The sequence below is a fragment of the Aulonocara stuartgranti genome (genome assembly GCF_965226115.1).
Source record: "Aulonocara stuartgranti genome assembly, chromosome: 3".
Lineage (NCBI taxonomy): Eukaryota > Metazoa > Chordata > Actinopteri > Cichliformes > Cichlidae > Aulonocara > Aulonocara stuartgranti.
In genome coordinates this window covers 60,234,690-60,247,404 of record NC_138941.1, presented here as the reverse complement: position 1 = coordinate 60,247,404, position 12,715 = coordinate 60,234,690, and the positions used below count along the sequence as shown (strand labels likewise).

Genomic DNA, 12,715 nt, shown 5'->3' with positions numbered 1-12,715 from the left:
ACCTTCACGTTGTTTTTAGTCTCCACCAGAGCTCGTGGGCTTAGGTGAGGGTAGGAATGTGGATCGACCGGTAAATCGACACCTCTCCCTTCATACTCAGCTCAGGCACAGACTAGATACCTCAAACTCCTGAGGCACCACAGGACATCCAGAGGAACGCAGCCTACTCCCATGGCCAAGCTCCCACACACCCTGAAATACCTTTGAGAGGACAAGGAGCTCACCTGATGACCACGAACAGGACAAAAACCACAGTCTTCCTCCTGAATTCAAGGCCGGAAACACCCATGACCTCATTTTCTTTTCATACCGCTGCTCTCAGGTGAAGTGATTACTAGTTGAGGATAGTACGAAAATATAATAGAGCTCGAGTTTCTCTCTGAATGTGTCTCTTGTGGTTGGAGCTTAAAAGCAGCTTTAACTCGAAGACGTCTGGACATGAGTGTGAGGATGAGGAGAAGAAGAAGTGATTTTTAAAGCACCAAGAGGCTGAAATACGATTCAGGTGTTTTTCTTAATTGACTTCAGGAAGCAGGTTTGTGTCCCGGTGGTTTGACGCTCGGACCAGCACAGAACCCTGACATAATTAAGTGTTTTCTTTTTGCCTTTTGAAAACAAGATGTTGTTTTTAAAAAGCGTAGAGCAAAGCTGGGAGCGCCCCGGCGACTGGACGCTTTTAATCAGCCTTATTTGCACCGAATCCATTTTTTAACAGTTTCGCTGCTCCACGGGGAGCCTGAGATCTCTGCACATCCTCAGTCTCTTCCCCTTTCTCTCTGGCTTCCTTCATCTCTCTTCAGGCACTCCAGGTCACAGTATATAAATATATACACTGCTTAGACGCTTAAATCTTGCATACATTGGTGCTACTTGAAGATGAGAAGAAAAACCAAAGTCAGACCATTACTGACTCACTGCTAAACTGGTCGTGCTGCATGATGTTGGAGGCAGGATGCCATGGCTCACATCTGTCACATGCGCCCAGTATAAACCTGCTCTCCTCTGTGAAGATAACGGGGCACCAATAGTCCTGGTGATCTCTGGGTAGAGTCAGATAAACAGTGAGGTCCCACTAAGAGCAGGAGTGGCAGACATCAGGCTGAAAGAAAAGGGAATTTCACTGATCTGGTCCATCTTATGTCAACGTGGGCTGGATGTGGCACATGATGTTTAAATGAGGATATTGGACCCTCATGGAGCCAGATTAAATCGGAGACATGCGTGAGTAGCCCACTGTTGTAGAGTTCTGGCCCTGTTCCATCCAGCTCCAGTAACAGACACAGTAACACAAAGTAATGAAAAATCAGTCAAGAGGGATAAAGACAGAGCAGTGATCTGTGGCCATCACATCCTAAACCATTCTCTCGTTTGCAGTGCATTCTTACTTTTATTTACACCAAAGCAGGTTTAATATTCATTCACAAAAGTGTCTGCTTCCTGACTGAACAAACTGAAGTTTAACTGCTTGTGTTTTTCTGTTTGTCTTATTATTATATATAATAATGGATGCAGCAATAAAAACACAACTATCCATGTTACATCGATATCTCAAAGTCTCAGTATGTACACACAAAATGTAGTTTAATTTCATTGTAATAACCTTTCTTTTGTTATGTGTGACAAGGTAAAAAAAAAACTGCTGCTGTAACATTCATTGACTCTGTGCTATGCATGTGAGACCAAACTAAACTCCCCAACATCAACAAATACAACTGACTATTCTAAAACACCATAAAGCAGCGAGAATATGAAAGTTCGTTGTGTAAAAAAAGAGTGGTTTTCAAACTTTTTTTGCCCTAAGCCTGTCTGTATTCATACCTGAAGAAAATAGCAGCTCTTTGTCTGGGCTCTAAAGTTAATTTGAATTCCTTTTTCCCTGCCAACAATTATTAAAACAAGATAATTGAGAAAAAATAATATTCTGCTTTTGCCTTTCAGCACATACCTTTTCTTTACCTTTGCCCCTTCATAAAAGTCCACATTGATTCCCCTCTGGGCTTCGGCGTGTTTAATTCATTTCTCTTTCATTTACTTCTGCAGTTAAAATAACATTGAAGTTCAAAAATATAAACTTAATTGAAAAAAAGATTTTTTTCCTTTTCCTGTTCTTTTTTAAAGTTTGAACAAACAGTGTATTTATTATCTCTCTGCTCTTGCTCTTGACGAAGGCGGTCGCACTTTTCTCCTCTCCTCCTCTCCCGTAGCTTCCCTGCTTAGCCTCTTATGTCCTTGTCTAGTCTTGTGTTTTTTGTATTACTTTTCCCTGGAACACTCTCTCACAGTCTGTTCTCTAAAACCTAAAAGAGGAATTATGGATTGGATCAACTGGTCCCTAAATGCAATTGACACCCCTTTCTCAACGAGAAGTCTGGGCTCGGGTGAGCCTGACTGCTGAAGATATCTACCTATTCGGAACCATGGTAACAGGGTTCTGGCTGATCGGAGCTGGCTTGGCCCTGACTTATCGCAGAATTAAGAAAGCGGAATCGGCTGTTCAAACCCTCACAAGGCTGCCCGCTGGGATTGAAACGATGGGAGAGGCGTGAGTTTCTCAAAATGGGCTCATTGAGTGCAGCACGAATAAGATCTTGGAGAGGCTACGGCTGCTGTGAATAAATGGATTGGATTTATATAGCGCTTTTCAAGGCACCCAAAGCGCTTTACAATACCACTATTCATTCACTCTCACATTCATACTCAGAATACTCAGAATAAGATCTCTGACTGCAGACTGGATACATCTCGGAAGGGCTAGCCCGGAATAACATCTCTGTGCGTAAATTGGATCACACCTCGGGGAGGCACACTGCTGTGAGTTCTCAGAATCGGCTCCTTGAGCACAAGAAATGACAACATCACAGAACGCAAGTATGGCGAAGCTCACGGCTCTCCAACGGGAGATTGAGAGACCAGTGTTGGACTGTAGAACTGCTTTGAAATTCATATGAGCTGTTCGCACTAAAGTAAAAACCACCATCACTTCATGCGGAGAACCCCTTTGCCGCCAGCTGCGGTGTCAAGGCTGGAGCTGAACAACACCCTGATAACGACTGTGTTTAGTCTGTCCCCCCCATTCCATGCAAGGCCACCTGGGTTGGCTGGAAGACTGTTTACTTAGCCTGGCAGGGCGAAAGACACTGTCTCAGCTGAACTCTGGACACGCACACACATACATATACACTGATATGCACACACTCATTCCCCCTCCCTTTCCAAACGCCTTCGACGCTTATTTCCTTCCGATGCTGACAGCGGATCAAGGAGACCAGCGCACGCAGGCCCGGATGTACTGTCTACACTGGCTGTCTCTCACCCTTTACCCACCCCTGTTGCTTGTCATGTGTTTCTTTGGTGTATTAAGTTTTTTCATGTGCTTTGTGCAGAGGTGTTTTTTTCTGTTCTCAAACTGATCTCCATGTTGGAGCTCAGTCTGGGGGGAGTTATTTTTTTCTCCTTATCTTTCCTCATGTGGTGCATTTTCCATTGTTATACCTCTCTGACCTGTCTTCCCCATGTGATGTTTTGTGTAATGTATGTATGGTCGGAGGGTAAGATGGCGCCGCCATTGCGTGCAATAGGTCGGCAGCCTTATGAAATTTCCCTTGTGGGACTAATAAAGGTATATCAAATCAAAATCAAATCAAACTATGATGAGTCACGTCAAATATTTGTAATCTCACTGTTGACCAAAATAATGCCGACTATCATTCATACCAGACTTGAGCAGCAGGTGGAGGCACTCCTGAGCGTCACACCTACAATTCTCTTGCTTTGCAATGAACACTACCGGCATGCAGCTTTCTTCCATTGTATGACGCTGTCTCACACTAAACTGTTCAGTTCAGTTCAATTTTATACAGTAAGACAAAGAAAATGGAAAAAAAACAAAAACAACAATCATATAACCCCCTATAAGCAAGCACCATGGCGACAGTGTGAAGGAAAAACTCCATCAAGAGACAGATATTAATAACAGATATGATTCAATGCAGAGAGGTCTATTAACACATAGTGAGTGAGAAAGGTGACTGGAAAGGAAAAACTCAATGCATCATGGGAATCCCCGGCAGCCTACGTCTATTGCAGCATAACTAAGGGAAGATTCAGGGTCACCTGGTCCAGCCCTAACTATATGCTTTAGCAAAAAGGAAAGTTTTAAGCCTAATCTTAAAAGTAGAGATAGTGTCTGTCTCCTGAATCCAAACTGGAAGCTGGTTCCACAGAAGAGGGCCCTGAAAACTGAATGCTCTGCCTCCCATTCTACTTTTAAATACTCCAGGAACAACAAGTAGGCCTGCAGAGCGAGAGCGAAGTGCTCTAACAGGGTGATATGGTACTACAAGGTCATTAAGATAAGATGGGGCCTGATTATTTAAGACCTTGTATGTGAGGAGCAGGATTTTGAATTCAATTCTGGATTTAACAGGAAGCCAATGAAGGGAAGCCAAAGCAGGAGAAATATGCTCTCTCTTTCTAGTCCCTGTCAGGACTCTTGTTGCAGCATTTTGGATCAGCTGAAGGCTCTACAGGGAGTTTTTGGGAGGACTTACCTGTCACCAGCTGCCAGTGCTTAACTAACCTTAATTGATTGTGTAATGTGATCTCAGTGTTTCCTGCCGGCCTGTGATATGTGCTGGCTTCAGACTGGAAATGGCTCAGCTCATACCCTTTAATGACAGCTAATCATTTGATGAGAGTGGGCGAGGAGAGCAGATAATCTCCTTGCATTGCTTTCAATGCACTCACTTAGAACAAGACTAGAGTGCATGAAGGCCTGCAACAGGTAGGATGGGCTTCAAACCCACCCACCCCCCTGTGGGGCTGTACGGAAGGACCTAATAACCGTAGGTTATAAGATGCACGTAGATGCATCTTTGCACCTTTCACTTTTTTATCTTTTTGCCTCATTGGGTGCAAAGCAGGTACCAGGCAAATGCAGTGACCAACCTTTGAGAACTACAGATACAGTAATAAAAACTAGAGTGAAACAACATACAAGTATGGAAGTATGTATCTTGTGATGACTTTAAGACCTTTATCGTTAATTATGTGTCTTATTGCTGGAGCATATATATCTTCAATTGGTGGCTTTTATTCAACCTGAGTGTTTTGAGAAGTGCTTTACAAATAATGTTTTCCCCCCGTCTTGTCTTTGCTCCTCCAGACTTGTCTTTTCTGAGCGGAGCATCTTGCGACTCTCCCAGCAGCAACTCTCCTCCTCTCGCCATTTCCCCACCTGCTGCCACTGTCACCACTCCAGGTGTCCTGACCTGCGCCAGCCGGGCCTTCGCCTCCTGCCTCCCTCCACCTCCTCCACCACCTCAGTCCCCATACCCCCTCTCCACCCTGTCTTCTCTCTCATCGCTCAGCCCTGCCGCCTCTCACACTCAGAGACTCTACATCAGCCCGCAGTCGCCGTTCTACTGATGGTGAGACTCTGCAGTGAGGAGGGATTTAAACTGTGCTTAATCAAATGTTCTTCAAAGTCTGCCTCGTCGAGGAGATACATACTGTCTCTGAAGACTTTTTGTGTCCTACTAATATAAGAAAGGTTTCCAAGGAGACAGAGTAAAGGCGATTTGATTTTATGCCCTAATTCAGTATAACTAGTTTTATGTGACATTATTTGGGGTTTATTTATTTATTTTTGCGCTTCAGAGCATGTTATCTTATGTTTTTTGTCTTTTTTCTTTATGCCCTCCAGTCATTTTCTGCCAGAGGCGCTGCCTCGCCTGAAGGTCAGAAGTTAGAGGAAGATCTACTGAAGGAAAAGTGCGAGGAAGAAAAGGCAGGCTGTGTTTCTTACAATTACGCTGCACACGGTGTAATTGCATTGTTAATGTGCTTTTTTAAATTAGAGCCTCTGTTATGTTAACTTTTGTCCTCCTGTTATGTGGCGAAGGAGGGGGCAGAGTCACTGTTTTATCATCCTCTTCTTCTTCTAGAGGAATTTTTGTAGCTGCTGACTTCCTTCACAATCCGACTCTAAATATGAAGCTCCAAAACAAAAGACCATTTTTGTCTTTTCTTATTTTGTGTGAGCTGCTTTGCATCCAGGCTGATTTTAAGCACGAGGAAGAAGGAGGCTCTGCAACAACTTTTGTTGTTGGGCTTTTAGTCTCATTTAAACTGCATTCAGCACAAACAGAGGCACAGTTAGTTTCTCATGGTTTTGTTTCACATTCTAGTTGTTTAGTGTTCATAAAGAAAAGTTCATTTATCAGTAAATTCAAAAAAACAACAATGGGGCGGGGGGTCCTTTTAAAGCGTTGATCTATCCAAAAGCAGCCGCCTGAGTAAATATCCCCTAATATTTATTATATTGGCTTTACAATTGGAGCTTGCATTTAATTATTATTTTTTTTAAATTTACAACTAAAAAAGCAGAAGAAATCATAAAATCAGCATTTTTATTTATATTCACAAAACAATTAGTAGTTGCATGCCTTAGTGATAATATTGATGGTACTTCTTTATTTTTGGAGACTTTCATTGTCATAACATTTTAGACCTTTAATTAATGGGGGTCCTTAGTTAATGGCGAAAAAGTAGAATGTTTAATAAAAATCAATAACTCAGTATTTCTTTTTTAGTATTTTATGTTTTAGAGTTTCTCTTTATGGGACCCAAAATTCACTTGTTATTGGTAATTACTTCATTTTTAGGCAAGTTTTCAATTAAAACTAGTAGTAGTAGTAGTAGTAGTTACTGCCAAAATAATCAGCAGATTGATCAGTTTAAAAGTACAATTATTAATGGTAGGACTACAGATAAATGCTGTTTATTTTGTTTTGTTCTTTCTTTTGGAGACACTTTGAAATTCCAAATAAAATTTTCTAGAAATTTTATAAATGTTTAAAGGTGATCCGTTTTACAGAAAGTTGTTACAAAATTACAGATTTTGCATAAATATTTGGGAGATGAGGGCGTGCTGTATGTTTTTTCTTCTTGCAGTTTTACACTTTTAAAGCAAGCAGAATTTATAAATACTTTTCTGCTGTGCAATGGGGGAGTTTGAAGTTGAGAGGAGAGAGTTGTACACGGTTCCTTAATAAATGAATTCAAACGCACTGAAAGTTGTGCTTGAAGGTTTGAAATCGATCGTTTTTAAGATCAAAGTAACAGCGGAGTGTTTTAAGTTCATGTTTTTTCTCTCTTTCTTGATTAGTTTGACTGATGCATGTTGCTTGGACTTTAAATGTTTTATATGTATTTACAGGGACTGTGTTTGCATAGTTTTACTTCATGTTCATTCCCTTGTTTCATACAAAGTTCCTGCAACATATTGCTCTGCTCGACTTTGATTTTTAGGAGAAAAGGTTTAATTTGTGTTTAAAACCAGACAGAAGATTTTGTTTGTGACAGAGAATCTGGATATTTTTAATGCATGTCAGAATATTCGTCCCAGTTTTTGTTTTAGTGAAATCCAAACCAGACAGCAGACTGAAATCTCTTCAGTCGTGAATAAGAAAAGCAGAAACAATAGTGATAGTAAGTCCAATCAAAAATCACGATAGTGTGTAAAAGAATAAATCTTAGTTGCTCCCAATGTGACCGTATTTATTAAAAACAGATATGAAGTATTTCACAGCACTCAAAAACAAAAAGTAATGAAGGGTTTGCTTATAAACTTGCCACACAGTTAAATTTCAAGAACATGAAGATAAAGAGTTTTGTGTATTCATGTGAATCTCTGTGTTGTAGTTTAGTCTCAGGAATCTTGTTTCCAAAAATTAAACAGTGGGAGTATTTTGGAATAAAACCCTGCCACAGTTGATTCACGTACACCTCTACTGTTTTTTGTCCCAAGAAATGGTTGAATAGTATAAAATACAGTACTATACAAAAGTCTCGAGTCCCCATTCATTTCTTTTCATTTTGATCCCAAGAAGCCAGACTTTCTTGAATTTGAAAGTGGTTTTGAGCAGTGGTTTGGGTTTTGTAGGACTTTCTGTAGGCTTGACTCATTTCAGTCCAGTCTGTGTACCTGAATTGTTTTGTTTGTTTGCTTGGCCACTTAACACTGATCTATGTGTCATTCAAACATTAAAAGCCGCACCTAACTCGAGGGATTACCCAGTGTTGTGTCTACACATAACAGAAGGCTAAATCAAAAAACTAATTTTAAATTACACACATTTTCTACTAGCAGCTTATCACAAAAACACATCGTTTGTTCCAATTTCTGTAGTTGAATCTTGAGAAATTCCAAAGATAACCCAGTTTGGCAGACATAAAATTTAATTTTTGCACCAACAAGGCGATTCCCAAAGAGCTATTAGCCAAAAACCTGGCATATCTCAGCATGATGTGCAGTGTATCCTTAAAAAAATGTTTGGGTGCTCATATTTGGCACCCTGAGGCTTAAAAGGATGTAAAAGATCTTTGCTGAGCTGGTATGACTCAGCATCTGAGTGTTCTGTGTTTTTTCAAGGAATAGTCGCACTAGTCTGACAAACTAATGTATACCGACTTCCATCAAGATGGTTGTTTTTACCCCTTGAAAGCCCATGAGGAGTAACCCACGAACCTCTTTTTCTGAAGTGAGCAGTTTCTGTCATATTTTGAGCTTCTTATAGAACAAAATGACTTGAGTTTGCGTCAGACGTTAGTGACGCTGGTGTGACCGTGCTGTTCAAACCTCCTTTTCTGTCTGGTAGCCATTGCCTGAGCTGTTAACTAAAACATCAGCAGACCACAGGAAAAAGTTTTGAAATTGGATTTTGGCAAATCCCACACATCTTTTGCTTCCTGAAAGGGATATTTACCTGCATATTCATGGTACTGGTCAATGATATCTGAAGCACAAATGTCAGAAATAAGACTCTTACAGATGTTTTTTTATGTTTTTGGCATGCCTACTTGGTTTTAGATCATGTAGAAGAAATGCCAGTGCTGCTTGAACCGTGACAAAAAACAGATGAACAGTAGTTTCTGTCTTTTCAGTTTCACTGCCTTTGGATCCTTGTTTTCCTCTAAAGGCTTGCTGATTTGCTCTTCTGCAGCTCCTATTTCTCTTCAGCACTTTTCTGAACCCTGAACCTTCATCGCTCGAGAAACTTTGTACTTGATTCAGTCTTTGTAGCATGGAAACTTAAAAGGGGAACCCATTAAAAGCACTATATTTCCTTTTTTTCACTTATGTGAAAGGTTTTTATTTCCAATTCAGTATTGATTCTCACCTGTAATCCAGCCATATGGTTGATTTAATAGTTGTGTTGGAGCTTTCCGAGTTCTCAGGCCCCCCTATGCAATGTCAGAACTTCAACTTTTTAGGAAATGAGGACAAAAGGTCATAGAAATGCTTAAAGAAGCAGGAAGAATATGATTCTATAATCAGCTGTTCAGTGCAACCTGTATTGAAATCTTTTTTCTTTGTTACCTTGTTTGAATGGTTTTGCTGTTCAAAATGTTCCTTCGTTGTTGTTTTTAGTGATACAGAGTCACAGTGTATTCAGTGAGTTTGTGCTTTACAGGGTAAAAACACAATACAGTCATAAATACATCCTAAAAACCCTTGTCTAATGAAAAGCTTTTTGAAATAAAACTGTCTTTAGCTGCTTTTTGAAGGTCTCCACCGAGTCCAGACACCGTAGAAAGAGAAGAAGAGCATTTCACAGTCTGGGTGCAACAGCTTGGAAAGATCGGCCCCCTCAAGTTCTGAAACGAGTGTGGGGGACCGCTAAAAGGTTTTGGTTTGATGACCTCAGGTTACGAGAAGAGGTATGTGTACGAATCAAATCGGCAATATAAGGGGGGCCTGTCCCTGTAATGCTCTAAAAGTTCAAACTAACTAAACTAACATTTTAAAATGGAACCTAAATCTGATTGGTAGCCAGTGCAGCGACTTTAAAACAGGGGTCATATGGGCTCCCTTGTTCAAGTGGGTCAGTAGCCTCGCTGCAGAGTTTTGAACAACCTGCAGACAAGCTAGCCCTTTCTTGTTTAGACAAGTAAACAGGCTGTTACAGTAGTTGAGTCTTGTAGAGACAAAACCGTGTATTATCATCTGGAGTTCCTTTGTTGACACGATGGATTTAAGTTTTTCTTACTATCTGATTTAAATGTCCCTCCAAAGAAAAAGCTTCATCAAAAATAACACCCAGGTTTCTAAGGTTATGTTTTTGTGAGGAACCTAAATCGCCCAGTCACCGTTTAATATCGGGTATTGCACTGCCTGGTGCAATAATCAAAGTTTCTGTTTTGGCCGGGTTTAGCTGTAAGCAATTATTGTTCAACCATTTAATATAGCTGAATATCGTCAGCAAAAAAGATGATAAGATACTTCAGGTAACTGCTGTATTAGCTGGCTTAAAGGAAGAATGTATATTAAAAACAGAATAGGTCCCAGCACTGAGCCCTGAGGAACTCCACACAGCAACTCTGTAAATTCTGACATGATCTGGTTTGCAGACACACTAAAACTCCTTTCAGATATATAAGATGAAAACTAGTCTAGAACAGAGCCAGACATCCCAACCAGGTCTCTCCGTCTGTTTATCAGGATGGTATGATTGACTGTAACAAAGGCTGAGGTAAGGTCTAACAAGACTATGACTGTGCATTCTCTGGAGTCTGCTGACATCATAATATCATTAGTGACTTTCAGTAGTGATGTCTCAGTGGAATGCAGTGGAATTTACGGAACCCAGATTAAAAACGGTCATAGATGTTGTGTTTCTCCAAGTATGCCGTAAGGTGGACAGCAACTGCCTTCTCACAAATAGTTTTGACATAAATGGGAGTTTGGAGATCTAAAGGTCTAAAATGTTCAAGTAGTGTTGGATCCAGGTTGGGTTTTCTGAGCCTTGGTTCCACAATGGCATGTTTAAAAAAAGCTGGGGAACACCTCAGGCTGAAGAGAAACATTAAAAAGGTTCACAACTAGAGCTAAAATTGAGTTAAAAAAAAGACACAATTATGATCACTCAAATGTACATCCTCAACAAACACATTGCCAATGTTGAGGCCCAAGGAAAAGACAAGGTCCAAGGTATGGCCTTTTAAATGGATTGGACCAGAGACGTGTTGGACAAAGTTAAAAGAATCAGATATAGATAAAAGTTCAGCTGCAGAGTTAGATGAGGTATCATCAATATGAATGTTAAAAAAACTTTCTCCAGCTTGATAATAGAAGATAAGAAGTCCATAAAATCCTTTAAGAACTCAGTAGCAGGGCCAGCCTGCGGGACGCAGTTTGTTTAGGTTAATGAACTCGCCATCCCTCTGCTATGTTTCAGTGAAAAACAGAAAATCCAGGTTTTTTTTCCTGTGAAGAGCTCATTCAGAGAGAAGGATTTGTTTGCGCTGGAGCCGGCGTTCAAGAGTGCAATCTGACTAAAAGCTGGCATCGCTGGTTTCACACCAGCTTGTCGGAGTGGAACTGACAGCAAACACCGTGTCTGAACGCGTGGTCTCCAGCAGCGCCATGGAACCGGGGGGACCAACCACCGGTTGTGTGATGCAGGCTGCGAGGACACAGCGGTAGAGAGGTAATCGACAAAATCCAGAGCATCAGACGAGCAGGATCCAGGCTGTAGTGGCTGTGAGTACGTGTTTCCAACCAAATCTGGAAGCGTAACTGGCAGCAGAAATCGAGGACGCCTCCAGACGAGTCGGGAAATCTCCGATCTGTAGGCTCGTCTAATATGTACCTGGATGCCGGCTCTACAGCCTCTTTTCCTTGATTTCTTCTTGGAATTGCCAAGGGCACGTTTCGTAGGTAGCAAGAAGTAATCCGGTGAGGTGGAAGAGCACACAAATGGTGGGGGGAAAGATCTCCTATAACTGTCCCAATCATCATAAAGACGTTCCATAGATTCTTCGATGTGGAGCAAGGAAGAACGGTCATAAATCACAGCAGCATAGCTCCATATATTAAACGTCAGGACTGATACAATAGCATAAAATACAATACAACGCAGGCAGGTGGAAGTCAAGCCAGGAAAGGCGCCATCTTTCTGTCACAGTCAGCTGTTTTCCCACACTAACAATTTTCTGTATTGTATTGAACTGAATTGAAACAAAGCTACTTCAAATTGTCCACGTGTACAGATATCATCCCAACCTAGTTTTTAAAGGATTTTTTGTTGAACATATTGTTTCAGTTATTTCTTTGCTTTCAGCATGCTATCATTTAATTCAAACTTAAAAAGTCTAATCTGAATTTCTAAGGTTCTGAACAAAATTATTTCAACTAATTTGTGAACAGTAATGCTGTTTTTATACTTTTCAATATTAAAAATACCAAAAAGCCTCTCTGCACTCTGGAGGCTTTCATATGTAGTTGTCTCTGTTTGCCCTTCACTCACTTCTGTCTATATAACAAAAGCAACCAAAAGCACGATGCTGCCTTCACCATGCTTCACTGTATTTAACACTATTTAAAGCCCATAGATCAGTTTTTCCTCAACGCATCAAAGGATCTTTTTCTTTCTTGCACAGTCAGAACGAGTCCATATAAAACCAGCCAAATCGGAAATAAGTTCCATGGCACTCCCTCATGGAGGCTGGCAGTGACAGACTGGTCAGAAACATGCACATGAGTAGCTTTGGCTGTGCTCCTCTGGTTCCTCCTTACAAAAAGGAGCAGATTCTGGCCCAACTGCTGGGTTGATGCCCTTTTAAGGCTCTGCCCACCCTGTCTCCTGGTACAGCAAACGCTGCAACAGCAGTTGGACCACCCTACCTGTGCATAGGCTGCATGCACTGTCTC

General features: G+C 41.0%; 2 protein-coding genes across 2 annotated transcripts in view; both read left to right on the top strand.

Moving 5' to 3' along the window:
- The window catches only part of rbm46 (RNA binding motif protein 46), a 33,179-nt gene extending 25,154 nt beyond the window's left edge, over nt 1-8,025 (top strand). The window contains exons 10-11 of the mRNA XM_082526424.1: nt 5,165-5,429; nt 5,705-8,025. Coding sequence (XP_082382550.1) covers nt 5,165-5,427 — 263 coding nt within the window. The 3' untranslated portion in view covers nt 5,428-5,429; nt 5,705-8,025. The remainder of the gene's footprint in view (nt 1-5,164; nt 5,430-5,704) is intronic.
- LOC309698633 (uncharacterized protein) overlaps nt 1-12,715 on the top strand; it is a gene marked incomplete at its 5' end in the record, with an annotated part of 421,704 nt that overhangs the window by 44,315 nt on the left and 364,674 nt on the right. The window lies entirely within an intron of this gene.